The following is a 16,239-nucleotide window of genomic DNA, read 5'->3' as shown; positions in this document are numbered from 1 at the left end:
CTCCTCCTTCTGTCTGGCTTCCAGTGACGCTTTTTCAGTGTTTTGTTCATTTTAAAGCTGGGACAGTAGGTCACCATCAACCTCTTGGGCAGTTTTTAGGCTGAGCCACTAATTGCTGGCCGCCCTTGAGTTAGGAGACCGTGAGGCCCAATCAGCGGTGGTCCCGGGCGCATGGCAGGATTGTGGCTCCCCCCATGGAAATGGAATGAAAAACAAGACCAACTAGCAAAACCCTTAAGGGGGGGCTGTGCAGGCACTTTGAGGCTTGGAGTCTCCAAAAGGCTTGGTGGTGCTGTCCTGAGATTCTGTTCTCAGTGGGTTTGCTATTTCTCTGTTTTGATTTTGTTTTTCTGTTTTTTTGTGTGTGCAAGGGGGTGAGGTATGTGGGGCCTGGTTGTCCCAGGAGAGGAACATGGAGGCCTGTTTTTCTGGGGGGTCCTTTTCTCTGGGGCCAGTTAGCCTAGAGTGATGTGGTCAAGGGATGTGTGTCACATGGGCCGTGTTCTCCCAGGATTTAGATGGAGACGCTGTTCTCGATGAGGGGAGGGTCCAGGTAGGTGTAGGGCAGCGCCAGGCCCTGGTTGCGCTCCTGGATGCCCCTTGAGATCTGGGCCAGGCGGCTCTGGAAGGTGGCGATGCTCCGCCGCGGGGCCTCCTCTGTGAAGTGCTCATCTGGGTAGGTGCCCAGGGGCCTCTGGGGACCAACCACAAAGCTGGGTGAGGGGCCCTCTGGGGTCTCGCATGCCAGATTCCCTGTCCCCATCCTCTGAGCAGCTATGACTTGCCTTAGCTGGCTCCAGCCCCAGCCCCTGCCCTGGGGGACCTGGAGCAGTCCCCAACTGGGCCTGCTTTGTGCCCCTCCCCTCAAACAGGTCCTCTCCAAGTGATTCTCTATCTGTAGGAAGCTCTTGGGGAATAAAAGCTCAGTTCAGAATTCCAAAGGAGCATAGTCACATGTTGCCTTTGTAGCTAAGGGGGACTCTCTGCATCATCTTGTTTGGCCATTTGACACTCACTGTGACATGTCCAAGGCTCATGTGTCCCATTGAAAGGTCCAATGGGGTAAAGGGACCCGGGTACTTGATGGCAGGGTCAGGTCTGGGCCAGGAGGGTAAACAACACACCCTCACTTATCCCAACTGGCCTACCCTGCATCCCAGCCCCACACTCACTCGGTCTCCAGGCTCCTTGCTTAGCAACCAGAGGGCAATGACAACATCGCATGTGGCATTGACTGGTGGCAGTGTGGCTATGAAGGCCTCAGGCCTTGCCTGGCCTTTGGAGGTGGGTGGTGGCAGTTGCATCGTGGGTGGCAGGTTGGGCATCCAAGCACAGGAGTCAAACTGAAGGCAGAGAGGGTAGAATGAGGCCAAGGAGCCAGGCCACCTCCACCCCCCATCCCAGCACTGACCTCTCCTCACCTGCCCTGCACTGACAGCAGCGTGTTTGGCTGAGCAGGTGAATATCACCATGGTGACGTACTGCACCAGGGCTTCCCGGGTCTCCAGTGAGGAGGGCATACCTGTGGGGAGAGCTGGGTTGGGGACAGAGCTACCAGGGACCTGAGGACCAGGCTGCAGAGACCTGAGGGTGGACCCCAAGGGCTGAGGTTCCCCTACCTGAGCTCTCCCGGCTTAGGAAGCCCTCAGAGAAGATCTCCCTCACCCAGGCCTGGAGCTCTCTGTCGTCTCGGACAGACACGTCGCTCGGGTAGTAGATGTCAATCATTTCAGAGACAAAGCTGCAAGGTTCACCCAGATTCGGTCCCAGCTCTCTGAGGAGTGCCCCTGCCCAGGGCTGTGAACGTCCCACCCTCCTTGTTGTTGTGAGCCTCCCTGGACCCTCCTCTCCTTTGCAGGCTTCTTGCCTCCCCAACAAGCCCTCGGCCCTCTGGGGACAGCCCCCTCACCACTCCACTGCACCCCAGATCTGCATCCCGTCATCCCGGTAGTAGTAGCCCGGGATGTCTTCAACTCCTCGGGTCCGGATATCCTCGGGCAGACACAGGACGGAATAGTTCAGCTGCTCCATGTTCCGCTGTATCAACTCGGAGAAGCCTCCAATGCCGAGGCCTGTGGACTGGGAGATAGGACGTGTGGGTACTGGAGACCTCACTCCAGAAGCAGGAGGTAGCACTGGTGTGGGGGACCCCAGAGTCTTCAAACTGAAGGAATGGCCCACCCACTGCCTCCCCACGGCAGCTCTTACCCTGTCCACCACCTGCCCGGGTGAGATGAGCAGCTCGCGGGCGAGCGTGTTGATGTGCAGGGTGTACCGTGTGTGCGGGACCAGCAGCTGTGTGGGGCAGGCATAGCAGAGCTGGGGGGATGGGCCTGGGTCTTTCTGGCCCCAGACCTTCCCCCAGAGGCACCAGCCCTGTAAGTCACTAGAGAAAAGACAACAGGGACTAGAGGGGCAGCCTGGGACAGGGGCAGCACTCCAGGGGCTGGGCTCCACCAGCATCTTGCTCTGTGACCCCAGGCACGTAGCTTTCTCTCTCTGGGCAGCAGGTCATTTTGTCAAGTGAAGGGGCTGACAGGGGTGAGCACTGCGAGGCTCTGGCATCCTGTGATATCCTAACCCTGGGAAAGCACCACAGAAACCAGGGCCCGTGGGCCTGGCAATGTGGAACCGTCCCCAGAGTCCACCTCTGGGTGCCAGGCCCTGGAAGCTGCAGAAGGTTGGAAAGAATCAGCCAGGATTGGAGAGCAGAGAGCAGGGCCTGAGTCTGGGACCAGGAGACGGTCTAAGCAGGAGTCAGAGACTCTGAGCAGTCCCCAGGAGGGGAGACCCTGTCCTGCATAGAGTAGGCACCTCACATCTCTGGGGAGGCATGAATCTGTGCCATCTGAAGGCTTAGCAGGGCCATGGGACCTATAAAGCCCATCCCAGAGCACATAGGTCCCCTCCCAGGACTCCCCCACCCCTGGAACTCTGTGCAGAAAACCTATTGGTCTCTCAAAGCCATGTTCACACTTTTGACATCTGCCAGCTTCAGGTCTCTCCTGTTCTAGGATGTGGGCTTCTATAATGGCTGTTCTTCCTGTCCAGCCTCCCTTAAGAAGGTGCTCTCTGGGCATGGCATGTGCCTCAGGGCCTGCCGGAAAGCAGGCTCCTGGGGGAGTTGTGCAGGGAGACGCTGCTCTGAAGCGGGTGGGGGCTCTGCCTCCCAGCCGGGAAGGGTGGGGCCAGCCGGGCAAAGGCTGCTTAGAACAGGCCGAGGGCAGGCCAAGGTGCAGGGACCTGCAGCTTGGGCACAGTCCGGGCCACCTTGCCAAGCCACTGACCTTGAAGAGTGGGTGGCAGTGGGGCAGCTGGCGCAGCGTAGCCAGGGTGAAGACCTCGGGCAGCAGGTGCGAGTGCAGCAGGTGCGTGAGGGCCTCGTGGAAGGAGAACTCGGCGTTGCGCACCCAGGTCTTGGCCAACAGCCAGTCCCACTTGTCATCGCTGGGCAAGAAGATGGGGCTGTTGGGCCCAGGAGTCTGGCTGAGCTGGGGGGCAGGCAGTGGGGGAGACAGGCAGCCATGAGTGTCTGCCAGCCATTCAGTCCGACCCTCCCCCCACCACCCTGCCTCTGCCCAGCCACAGACCTGGATGGCGAGGGGCAGCAGGGACCCACACCCTGGGCGCTGGTACAGCAGGGTCATCGGGGCTGCAGAGAACTGAGGCCGCCCATTAACGACGTTGGTTTTGATGCCGGACAGGATGCCGTGATCCACCAAGAACAGCGAGCCCCTCTGCGGGAGAAAGAAGGGGAACTGAGGCTGTCAATTGGCTTTCTAAAGGACGAGGGTGTGGTGGAAGGGAGAGGATTCAGGGCTGGGAGAGGAGTGGGCTTGGTACACAGCACACAGTGGGTCCCTAACAAATGTGGGTGTACCCTGCCCTCTCCTCTCCAGTAGGCGATGGGCCTGAAGGCACTGAGACAGCCTGGACCCCTGTGCCCCTCACCTCCAGCTCAGCCTGCAGACTGGTCCCAGGGCCCAGCACTGGGGCCACCATGGCATCAGTGACTGGGAAGTTCTTTGGAAGGTAATGACAGCGGCGGATCAGGACAGGGTTGAGGCCATTCAGGAACTGGGAGGCAAAGAAGGCGTCTTCCTGCCAGTGCTCAGACACGTACTCTGCAAGGGGTGGGGCATGTGGGGACTGGGTCACCCAGGTCCCGCAGGTCTCAGCCTGACATTCACAGTGGTTTCCTCCTGGGTCCCTCATGGGCACCCTATGCCTTTTTCAGGGTGACCTCTCCTGGCCCCTTGGCTTCAGTCACTGCCCTTTTACAAAACAGGACCTCTTAGCCCCCAGCCAACCGTCCTACCATCTACCTGACATCCCCCCTGGATGACTCACCAGCCTCAAACACAACGTGTCAGAGACCAGATGTAGGCTCTTCCTCGCATTGCCTGACACCCTGGGGAATGGCAACTCCATTCCCCCAGCTGCCTGTGGCAGAGCCTGGGGACCTCTCTTGGCAGCTCCCCGCGCCCCATCAAATCCTACTGATGCTACACTCTGAGTACTTCCTGCCCCCCACCCCCACCCCCCACCCCACCGCCGTCTACTCCACTCTATCGGCACTGCCTTGTTGAGGCCGCTGTCCTCTGTTGACCACAGCCAGAGCCTCATGGCTGATCTTTCTGCTTCCACTCTCGCCCCCAACAACGCACCCTGCAGAGCAGATCGCCATGTCATTCCCCAGCTGGCAACCAGTCAACAGCCTTGCCCTGCACTGAGGAAGGTCCCAAGTCCTGCCGTGGCCCACACAGTGCTGCACCATCCGGGCCCCGTGCACCTCTCCTACGTCCTCCAAAGGTGTCTCAGTCTTCTGTCTTCAGGACCTTCACATTTGCTGTCCCCTGAGCCTGGAACCCTCTCTGCCCCAGATCCCATCCTTGGCACTGTTAATGCCTGCTCAACTCTAACTCAGCATTTGCCACCCCCAGACTAGAGCAAGTCCCCCTTTTATGCATTCACTGGAACCAATGAGCATGTTTCACAAGTGAAATGAATCATTTCAGTCTAATAGCCACGGGCCTGCTCAGCTGTAGGCCCTGTGAGTACAAGAACTGCATCCACACCCCTTAACCCCGAGTCTGATGTGTAGCAGCTCAACAAATGTCTGCTAGATTAGAAGGCACTAGAAGGTCAGGGATCCCCTCGGTCTGTATTCTCTTTTGTCTCTGTGGAAGAAGTAAGGTCTAGCAAGGGACAGGGCCTGCCCAGGGTCCCACAGTGAAATGGAGCTCAGTTTTCTGAGATTCTTGACGGCCATGGTAGCTGATGCCCCAGGGAAGAGGTCGGGAGCCCCGGCCCAAGCTGCTCACCGGCTGCTGGGGTCGTCCGGAAGTTGAAGATTCTTCTCATCTCCTTCAGACTCCTCCAGAGCCCCTCGCGGTCCAGCAGCCCCTTGATTTTCAGCTCTGTGAACCTGCCAGGGATGTGAGGGGTGGGAAGCGGGCAGGAGACCCTGGGAGACCCTCCCCTGTCAGCCAGCCTTGTGCCTCCTGGGATCTTGAACCAGCCTCTGGGACCTGAGGTAGCCACAGCCCCTAAGGTGGCCATTGCTCTCTGGGAATAGGTAGTGGGCAGGAGGCTGTGTCCCTGGTCAGGCTGTGTGATGCATATCACCGAGGGGCTGGGGGAGCAGGGGTCGTAGGTCATCTGAGACCCAGGGGCAGGACAGGGCAGGCATCCTCACGCAGAGAGTCCTTGTAGGTAAAAGTTAGTGTTCTTGGCTGTGGAGTATTTGATGTTGAGGTCCAGGTCTTTGACAGTCACCTCATCGAGGCAGTGAGGCCATCCTGGGATGTAAGTCTTCCATCTGGGGGGCGGAGCAGGAAGGTGGTCAGCAAGAGGCCTCAGGGAGCCCCTTGACTAGGGCAGAGGGAGTGACAGGTTCCTTGGGGGCCTTGGTAGGCATGTCAGGGAGAGGCACTTCAGCCTCCACAGCTTAGGGGAGCCACAGCAGTTTACTCTGCCCTGGCCTGGGACATCTCTAAACTCTATTATCAAACAAGCAACACAGCCCGAGCCCTTTGGATTAAATGGCAAAATCATACCCCTGCAAACTGAAGACCCCCCCTCCCCCCAACCGGTCCTTTCCTCATTCTTTGGTTCATTCAACAATTGCTTTTGGGTTTCAAAGAGCAATTTGCAATTAAAGCACATTGCCACCAGGTGGTGGCCAAACACTACTTCTCAGACTTTAATGTGTGTACCAAGAGAATTTGGTAAAATGCAGATTCTGATTTCTAACAAGCTCCCAGGCATTGCTGATTCCGTGGATCTGAGACTTCACTTGAAGTACAGAGTGCCTAGAGAGTTGCAGCAGAGTTAACCGAGGGACGTCACCAACAGTAACAGCACCCATTTGTGTGAGGCTGCGCAGTTGACCAGCTGCATGCTTAACCGTTTTCTCTTTTGTTCTTTCTAATAACCCAAATGAGATTGGTATTCATAGTTTCTTTTGCAGAAGAAAATAAGAATCAAAGAGATTGAATGACTTGCTTAAGATCTCACGGCTCTTTTTGGCAGGGCCCTGGGTCTCCATGGCCACAGCAGATCCCAATATCTATTCCCTTTCCTGGAGCTATTGCTGGCAGATTTGGTGCACTGGTTTTGCTGGGGATGGAATTCATGACACATGTAGAATCACTAGGAACCAAATGAGCTTGTGGCTCCAGTGTCCCCAGAGACCAAGAGCAGAAGGCTGCAGCTCAGGCTTTAGACAGCAGTAGAAGTGGCCCGAGAGACTGGCACTTCCCAGCTTTCTGCTGAGGGAACCTTCCCGGAGGCCCCAGCTCCTTTGCAGCCTCCACCCTCTGCCAGGGTGGACTCCAAGGCCCAGCTCACCCCTGTGACCTCCAGTGCTGAGCCCAGAGCAGAGAAAGAGCCCCCCCTCCATCTCACCCATTGCCCACCCTGGAGATTGAGTTTCCTGGGGCTTGACTGGCGGTATTTCTGATTCTGCCCATATTTCCCAGAAGATACAACAATGATGTGTGAAAAAGTCCCGTGGCAAGGAAGACACCAGCAAGGGTAAGGCATTTAGAGCAGTGGTTTTCCAGCTTTAGTGGGCACCAGAGCCGTCTGGACAGCTTGTTAAAACAAAAAGTGCTGCTCCCCACTCTCCATGTCTGATTTAGTAGGTTTGAGGGGGTCTGAGAATTTGCATTTCTAACCCGTTCCTGGGTGATAATGATGCAGCTGGTCCCAGGAGGACTCTTTGCTAAGACAGGTGGAGGCAGGAGCTTTAGTCTGTGCCATGGCCAGCTGCACCCAAGCTGCCCCTCATCCCTTGGTCACGCCTCGCCTCAACAGTAGCCCCCTCCTTACTGGTACATCTCCTGCCGGGCTTGCAGCTCCTCCTGGCGCTGTTGCTGGAGCACGGGGTGGTGGTCTGCCCAGGAGACCTTGGCTGTGGGAGGAGGGGAATAGGTGGGGAAAAGACACCCCACCTCTGGCCACAGCCACCCTCCCCTCCACTACTGCCATCCCCTACCTTTCCTCCCCTCAAAAAAGTACAGTTTCTTCCACATCAGCCTGCCACCTTCTCCTCCCCACGGCCCCACCATGCCCCTCCTCTGCCCCCTGCAGAGGGCCACAGCCGCTCACCTCTCCACTCCACTTGCCCATCCCCCCAACACCAGCCCCCTGCCGCCTCCGGGGCCCCAAGTGCAGCGCCAGCCCGCCCGCTGCCCCTCACCTGCCCCCTCCCGCAGCACCAGGCTGCCGGCCCCCTCCAGCCACTGGTAGCAGGGGAAGCGGAGCGGGGCGCCCCGCGGCGGCGCGAGCTGGAACCAGCGGCAGAACCAGGCGTCCGGGGCCAGCGGCCCGAGCGGGCGGGGCAGCGCGGGGGGCGCCTTGTGCACGCGCAGCAGTAGCACCGGGCCCACGTCCCGGGGGAGCGTCACCTCGAAGTCCTCTTCCTAGTGGGGTGCGGGAGGTTGAGGACGGTCCCTCCTGCTCCCGCTCCCCACACACCTCTCCCTCCGTGCCCTCTCTCCCCGCGCACTCACAGCGCCCGCAGTGAACTCCTTGCCGAGATGGTCCAGGGGCAGTGGGGGGCTCTCTCCCTGGGTCCCCACGATGGTGACAGACACTTTGTCCCACGTACCAGCCCCGCAGGCCTTCCCAGTGGACACCCTCACCCTGAACTCGGCCATGGTACCAGCCTGAGTGTGGCTGTCTGCTGCGCGCAGGGCAGCGGAGCAGGCTGCTCACCTTCGGGACACGCCCCGCCCCGCCCCGCCCTGGCCTGGCTCTCTGCCGGCGACGCTGGTTGGAGCCCTATCGTCTCCTCCCTGATTCAGGGCTTGGAGGCGCGGGCCAAGCGGCTGGAACATGGAACTGAGGGATGCGGAAGGGGTGGGGGGGGGGGTTTGGCAACACTGGGACAGGGAGAGACTGAGAGTCCTGATGTTTGGGGAACAGGACCTTTCAGTGATGGTGTCAGGCCAGAGAGCCAGAGTTGGGACCCAGCTGGGATTGGGGGTACATTTGCACACACACCTCCCCCGTTTGTTTGTTTGCCTTTTTAGCCTTAGAAGCCTATGCAGAACCACCTCCCCTCTTCCCACAATTCTTCTTGGACTACATCCATTATTTCCTTCCTTCCTTCCTTTTGACAGAGCCTCACTCTGTCACCCAGGTTAGAGTGCCGCGGCGTCAGCCTAGCTCACAGCAACCTCAAACTCCTGGGCTCAAGCGATCCTCCTGCCTCAGCCTCCGGAGTAGCTGGGACTAGAGGCAGGAGCCACCATTCCAGGCTAATTTTTTGTTTCTATTTTTAGTTGCCCGGCTAATTTTTTTCTATTTTTAGTAGAGACTGGGTCTCCCTCTTTCTTGCTCAGGCTGGTCTCAAACTCCTGGGCTCAAGCAATCCTCCCGCCTTGGCCTCCCAGAGTGCCAGGATTACAAGTGTGAGCCACCGTGCCAGGCCTATTTTATTTTTTTCAACTAATTTTCGAACCAGCTCTGTGCCAGGCACTATGTTAGATGGTGTGGATACATGCCCAGGAAAGACCCAGTCTTTGCCGTCATGGAGATTAAAAAATCAAATGTCAGAGAAAATAAATAAGTAAACAGCACATAATATAATCCCAGATGATAGTGAGTGCTATAAAGGAAAGAAAACAGGCTGATGTGAGGGAGTGAGAAGTGGAGGTGGGGAGGAAGGCCCCAAGAGGCTCAGAGCAGGTGACATGTGTGCTGAGATCTGAGAAAGGGTTCAGCTGGGGAAGGGAGTTTTGTGCAGAGGGAACTGTCCCTGCAAAGGCCTTGAACTTAGGAAGAGCTTCCTTAGAGGAGGAAAGGCAGCAGTGAGGGAAGGAGGGAGAGAGAGATGTCAAGGGGAAGTTATGGATTTCACATTTGGGAGAATAACAGATTTGAGGTTTCCAGTCTGGAAATGCTAAGTCTGAGGCGCCCATTAGACATCCAAGTGGAGAAACTACATGTAGGCATAGAGTTCAGAGATGGAGGGTGCCACCAGTTGCTGGGAGCCACCAGCACACAGATGTGTCTAGGCCACAGGATGGTGGCGATCACTAAGTGAGAACATGCTGTAGTTGGACAAGAGAAGAGGGAGCAAGCTGTGTCCCGAGGTCCTCTGATATTTGGAAGTCATGCAGAGGAGACAGAAGCAGCAAAGATCAGTCAGTGAGTCAGGAGAACCAGGAGAGGGTGTTTCATGAAAGCCAAGAAGACATTGGTCACTTGTGTTACCTGTTGCTAAGAGGCTGGACAAGAGGGAGACAGAGAAATCACTGGATTTACCAACAAGGAGATCTTTGAGTTTGTGCTGCCAACTGATGAGCACGATCGAGGGAATCAACCCACTTCTGTGTAACCGCACACAGCAGGATGCCACTGTTGCTCTGGCGACCTGCCCAGAGCAGTTTCAGTGGTGCGATAGGCGGGTGGAAGCCAGATTGGAGTGGACTGGAGAATGCCTGGGGACAGAATTCCAGCTAAACATGCACACACGCCTTCCCCTCTGTCCTCCTGACACCTCACTAAAATACCAGCCCTAAAGCATAAACCTACAAAGTCCAGAAAATGAGTATGGAGAGGACAGCAACTGATTTAATAAAACAGGAGAAAGGTGAAAGCCCAGAAGTAGGTCAATTCCCACCACAAAACACCCAAAATTCACAGGAATTGGGAGACAGACACCTCTGAGAGTGGGGCACAGGTGACACTGAAAACAGGATGCCATCTGATGAAAGTTTTTATTTGGTGCAGTTAGGCACCACTCCCCCGAACCCCGTACACTTCTGCACCTCACACAACCAGCAGGAGAGGATCCTTCCCCAGCCTCACAGATAGTGTGGGATTTATTTTCTAGAGAAATTGAACTAGAGGGAGTCTAGACTTGGGGACACTAGCTAGAGCTAAGGATGAACACCACACTGAAAACAGGAGGCTCGAGTGAAAGTGCATGTTGAACAGTGGGATGTACTCGCTTCGGCAGCACATATACTAAAAATTGGAACAGTGCGAGTCCCAACTGCCCCCCTTGTATGGCTCCAGATGTGATGGCAACCACGTGTGTACCACCCCCACCCCCATGCAAAACTGAAGAATTTCTCTCTAGAGGGACTTACCAGCCCAAGTGTCATTTGGGGGTCCCCCAGTGAAATGGCCCTGCTAAACTAAGCCCACCATTTGCAAGCCCTGCTCACATGGTTTCCAATCAGTTTTTATTGTCCCACTTTTTTTTTTTTTTGAGTCAGAGTCTTGCTCTGTCACCCTGGGTAGAGTGCAGTGGCATCATTGTGGCTCACTGCCATCTCAAACTCCTAACCTCAAGCAATTCTCCCGCCTCTGCCTCCCAGAGTGCTAGGATTAAGGGCGTGAGACACGTGCCTGGCGCCTCACTCTTAAAGATGCATGGATGGCATCTTCAGGGATGCCTGGATCTTCAAGGGAGGTTTCTATCTAAAAGACAAAGACCAAAACAAACACACTTGATGGAAACACACAATGCAGGGAACAGAAGAAAACTTTAAAGAAACTGTCACTGGCCAGGCATGGTGGCTCACGCCTGTAATCCTAGCATTCTGGGAGGCTGAGGTGGGAGAATCGCTCAAGGTCAGGAGTTTGAGACCAGCCTGAGCAAGAGCAAGACCCCATCTACTAAAAATGGAAAGAAATTATCTGGAAAGCTAAAAATACACACAGAAAAAAAATTAGCTGGGCATGGTGGGGCATGCCTGTAGTCCCAGCTACTTGGGAAGCTAAGGCAGAAGGATTGCTTGAGCCCAGGAATTTGAGGTTACTGTGAGCTAGGCTGACACCATGGCACCCTAGCCTGGGCAACAGAGTGAGACTCTGTCTCAAAAAAAAAAAAAAAAAAAAAAAAAAAAAAGCCAGTTCCCCGCCCTACCTGACACCAGTGAGGCAGACTCTCTGGAAGCTTTGCTAGGGAATATACTAGGCACAGTACAGTGATTCTTCTTTACAACCACTCCTCTTGAGTATTTAAATATTTGATAACATTCTGACCTGCAACCTATGATGATCTCAGATTGCTGTCCTCCAAACCATCAAGATATAGATGAAGAAATCAGAGCCCTGACTGGGGAAGGGACTTGATTTTTTTTTTTTTTTTTGAGACAGGGTCTTCCTCTGCTTCCCCAGCTAAAGTGCAGTGGCATCATCATAGCTCACTGCAACTTCAAACTCCTGGGCTCAAGTGATCCTCCCACCTCAGCCTCCCGAGCAACTAGGATTACAGGCGTGTGCCACCATGCCCGGCTAATTTTTCTATTTTTTGTAGAAATGGTGTCTCATTATGTTGCTTGGGCTGGTCTTGAACTCCTGACCTCAAGCGATCCTCCCACCTAAGCCTCCCAAAGTGCTAGGATTATAGGCGTGAGCCACGGAGCCCAGCCTTGATATTTAAAAATGTCAATCAAATCATCTGTACCCCTGATTTGAACCTCTGAATGATTTGGCTCCTGCCTACCTTTCTTTTTCCTTCCTTCCTTCTTTCCTGCCTTCTCTTTTTCTTTCTTTTAAATTCGAAAATCCTGATCAAATCTACAGATGCACGTGATCTAAGGAGTCATATAGTACTACAAATTGCTCACCAACCACAGCTGCTACCTGCTCCACTGCTGCCATTTCCCTCTCATCACAGACAATAACTTTTGCTCTTTTAGTTGATAATCTGAACTGTGACATTTCAAAATAGCTCGCATGTATTGTTTATTTAATGCTTTTCAGCTTTAGGCAAATATTGGCTTCCCACTGTGGAAGACAGATTTCATTCTCTTTCCTAGTCTTGCTCCCTACTGGCAAATCTTTCTCATCTCCTGTCCTTCTAATATAGTTTCATTCAAACTGTAAGCAAACTGGCGCTAGGTGTTGACATGATTTGGGTTACGAACATGCTATTCACAGGAGAGCTTTACAGTATACTATATATTTTTTCCTTCCCTACAAAACCTTTTGTTGTCTCTCTAGATAATAAGTATATATTTATTACTATGACTCTAGTTTTTCTATATATTTTTCATTAATTTAACCAGAAACTTCACCACTTGTCCAGATCACTGCTCAGTAGGTTCAGAAACATACAATTCTCAATCGGCCCCATCTTCCTGCAGGGGTCTCTCCCGGGCCATCTCTAGTCTGCGCTGTTACTTAGCTGTCATCCTGGGCCCTGGCTTCACCGTCATTCCTTTTAGCTCCCTGCTGTGCTAGAGCTTTGGTTTCTTGGATCTTTTTGTTCTTTCTTGGCTTATTTCATGAGCATGTCCTTCTGTGGTTATATAAGAGTGGGTATGTGGGAGGAAGGAGAAGTTTTAAAGATCCTGCATGTCTGGAAATGCCTATTTTCTATCTAGACACTTGAACAACAGTTCGAAAACCATTTTTGTTTGGAATTTTTTTTTTTTTTTAGACATAGTCTTGTTCTGCTGCCCAGGCTAGAGTGCCGTGGCGTCAGCCTAGCTCACAGTAATCTCAAATTCTTGCGCTCAAGGGATCCTCCTGCCTCAGCCTCCCGAGTAACTGGGACCACATCCGGCTATTTTTTTCTGTTTTTAGTAGAGACGGGGTCTCATTCTTGCTCAGGCTGGTCATGAATTCCTGAGCTCAAACGATCCGCCCGCCTCAGCCTCCCAGAGTGCCAGGATTACAGGCATGAACCACCGCGCCCGGCCTGTTTGGAATTTTGAAAGCACTGCTCCACTGGAAGCCATGCTACTATGAAGAAGCCTAACGCCATTCGGATTCCTGAATCTTTTCCTATGACCTGATATAGAATCCTCTTTTTGCCCCCAGCTTTCATAATTTCACAGTGATGTGCCGTGGCGCAGTCTGTTTTTATTAACTGCACAGTGCTCCCAGGGGACCTTCCAGTCTTGACACTCGTGTCCCTCAGTATTGGGAAGATGCCTTGAATTATTTCATTGATTATTTCCTTCTCTTCATTTTATCTGTTGTATCTTTTTTGAACTCCTGTGATTCAGATGTTGAATCTCCCAGTCTGGTTCTCCATTTTCCATTCTTCATCTCATTGGTTTTCCGTTTTATTTTCGTTCTCATTTTCCATCACTTTGCCTTTTGCTCTGTTTTCTAGTAGATTTCCTTAACTTTCACTTCTAATTTTTCTATTGAGTTATTTTTATTTTTCCTATCATATTTTTAATTTCAACAGCTATTTTTGTTCTGTGCATACAGTTTTGATAGTATCCCATTCATATTTCATGGTTGCAATATTTTCTCTTATTTCTCTGAAGATATTAGTGATAGGGTATTTTGGATTTTTGTTTGTTTGAAACATTTGTGGTATATGCTTATTTCAGTTATTGGTTGCTGCAGAATAAACTGCTCCAAATTATAGTGACTTAAAACACCAAGAATTGTGTATTTGCTGATGATTTTGTGCTTTGGGCAGGCCTCCATGTAATGTCGGCTGGGGTCCCTCACACAGCTGCATTCACCTAGGAGATAGGCTGGCCCCAGAATATCCAAGAATAGTTCCACTCACATGTCTGGAATGGCTGGGGGCTGCCTGGGTCTTTCTCTCTCAATGTGGCCTCTTGTCATTCAATAATCCTGCCTGAGCTTCGCTACATGATGCCCAGATCCCAAGAGGCCTCTTACAGGCTAGGCCAGGAGCTGGCACAGCGTCACGTTTGATGCATTCCGTTGGTCAAAGCAAGCCACAGCCCAGCTCAGAGTCTATGTGGGAGGGGAAACAGACTCAACCTCTTGGATGGGAGGACATGTTTAATCTACCACAACACCATTTTTAAAAAATCCCTCTATTGCCATTTGAATGGCTTTGGGGGTGGGGAGCAGAAGTCACTGTTTGTGTTAAATCTCCAATTTTGCCAAGAAAAACTTAGAAGACCAACCTGTCATATTTCTCCATTTCTAATCCCCCACTGGTTCCATCCACAGCCCCATTCTAGCACTTTTTACTGTTTTCTACACACTTCTACTGAAGCTGGGAGTACCTCGAAGGGGGTAAAAGTTAAGTTTCCTTAACTGAATTTTGTGGAAAGTCATAAGATAAAATGCAAAAAGAGGTGGGCCCTTGTAAAATGCTTTCACTCATTTTTTTTTTTTTTTTTTTTTTTTAGCATCCGTCATATTTGTTTTTTTTTGGTTTTTTTTAGGACTTGCAAAACTATAAAAAGAACTAGTGAGCAGAAGGTAGGGAAGTGGAAGCCGTGAGGGTGGAATATTCTTTTGATAAGTTGTGCTGTGAAGGGGAGGAGAGAACTGGGGCAACAGGGGATCTGGGATCCAGGAAGGTTTCTTTCGTGATGAGCGATTCTTCTTACAGTAATTCTCAATCCTAGCTTCACATTCAAACTGCTAGAGGCATTTGAAAATGCAATGCCCGCTTCTCCCCACACTCTGGATATTGGATCCAGGTATTAGTATTTTTCAAAGCTTCCTGGATGGCTCATTTCACCAGGCCTCCAGCTTAGGGTGACTTCCCATCCCATGGTGGGACACCTGGCTTTGGATTTTGCCTTCTCACCCTCGCCAGGCCGTGGAGGTGATGGGCCAGGAGGGCGAGCCAGGCTGGGTTGACCCTTGGACCTGGCTAAGCTTTCAAGACCCTCCTGAAGGACCAGGAGTCAGGCCTAGACTCTAGGTGAGGTGTGGGGTATCCCGTGTCCCCTGCCGTAGGAGTTCTGTGGAGGGATGGTGTACTGTGCACCTCAGGTTGGAGTGGGGCTCGAGCCCCAAGGCTGCCTGGAGACTTCTCAGCCCAGGGGTGAGGCAGGAGCCGGAGTGGAGAGCAGCTCCGAGGGGGTCTCCCCCCAGCCCTGCACCCCTGGGCCGTGAAGGTGCAGGAGAAGCTGGAGCAAAACCCTGAGGACTCCCAGGACATCAGTTTGCCGAGTTCCTGGAGCAGAAGAGGACCCCCCTGGGCTATACCCAGGCTAGTGGGGCTCACCCTGGGGGTCTTTTTGGGAAGGTGTTCAGCCAAACAGCCATCTGCTGTTTTGCGCTCCACAGCTCAGTCTTGAGAACAGTGTAAGCTGCGGCGGCGGCTGCAGCAGAGAGGGAAGGAAGCTGACAACAAGGAGAATCTTCCGGAGACGCGGCAGAGACCCTGGCGCAGGCCGAAAGAGAAAGGGAATGAGTGTCAAGAATCGAGTGAGAGGCATCCTGGAGAGCTTGTACCTGCAGCGCCCCGAAACCCACACTGCGGCAGGCCAGCCACATGGCCTGGCAGCCCGGGCTGGAAAAAGATGTGGTCCGAGTGTGGGTCTGTAACCGGCGCCAGATGGGCAAGGGATCAAGCAGCGACTATTCACAGGGGAAGGAGTTTGAGGCTGCTGGGTCTCCTTTCTCAGGGGGCCCAGTGTCCTTTCCTCTGGCCCCAGGGCCCCATTTCGGTACTCCAGGCTATGCGAACCCTCACTTCACCACTACTCCTTGGTCCCTTTGCCCAAGGGGGAAGCCTTTCCCTCTGTCTCTGTCACGGCTAGGCTCTCCCATGCATCCAAACTGAGGCGCCTGCCCTTCTAGGAACGGGGAAGGGGAGAAGCTAGGGAAGGAGAACCTGGAGTTCGTACCGGGGCTTTGAGATTAAGTTCTTCAATCACTAACGAAGGAATCGGGAACACAAAGCGTGGGGGCAGGGAGTTTTGGGGGAGCTGGCTGGAAGGAAGCCCAAGTTCAATGATGCCCTTGATTTTCATCCTCACATCACTCATCATTTTGTTCTTAAATAAGGAAGCCTAGGACACAGTAAAAACA

At 53.3% G+C, this 16,239-nt stretch overlaps 1 protein-coding gene and 1 pseudogene across 3 annotated transcripts; one reads left to right on the top strand and one right to left on the bottom strand.

Annotated features, from left to right (window-relative positions):
- Positions 1-514: 514 nt before the first annotated feature.
- Positions 515-8,165, bottom strand: ALOX15B (arachidonate 15-lipoxygenase type B). Of its 3 annotated transcripts, XM_069483332.1 has the most exons (14): positions 8,019-8,165; positions 7,706-7,928; positions 7,336-7,417; positions 5,699-5,821; positions 5,325-5,428; positions 3,952-4,124; positions 3,591-3,737; positions 3,288-3,491; positions 2,209-2,295; positions 1,910-2,079; positions 1,620-1,741; positions 1,422-1,522; positions 1,173-1,343; positions 515-694 (listed from the first exon to the last, which is right to left on the bottom strand). In XM_069483332.1, the coding sequence occupies exons 1-14, from the start codon at positions 8,163-8,165 to the stop codon at positions 515-517; spliced, it is 2,034 nt and encodes a 677-aa protein (XP_069339433.1). The 3 variants fall into 3 exon arrangements, with proteins under 3 accessions (XP_069339433.1, XP_069339434.1, XP_069339435.1); XM_069483333.1 differs by lacking the exon at positions 2,209-2,295; XM_069483334.1 differs by lacking the exons at positions 1,620-1,741; positions 2,209-2,295 and having other exon boundaries at positions 1,923-2,079.
- A 6,805-nt stretch (positions 8,166-14,970) lies between these two features.
- LOC138392516 (POU domain, class 5, transcription factor 1 pseudogene) lies at positions 14,971-15,991 on the top strand (annotated as a pseudogene).
- The last annotated feature ends 248 nt before the right edge of the window (positions 15,992-16,239 follow it).

This window comes from Eulemur rufifrons, chromosome 9 (assembly GCF_041146395.1).
Source record: "Eulemur rufifrons isolate Redbay chromosome 9, OSU_ERuf_1, whole genome shotgun sequence".
NCBI classification, from domain to species: Eukaryota; Metazoa; Chordata; class Mammalia; order Primates; family Lemuridae; genus Eulemur; species Eulemur rufifrons.
The sequence above is the reverse complement of the archived record's forward strand: the minus strand, read 5'-3'. Positions and strand labels throughout refer to the sequence as shown.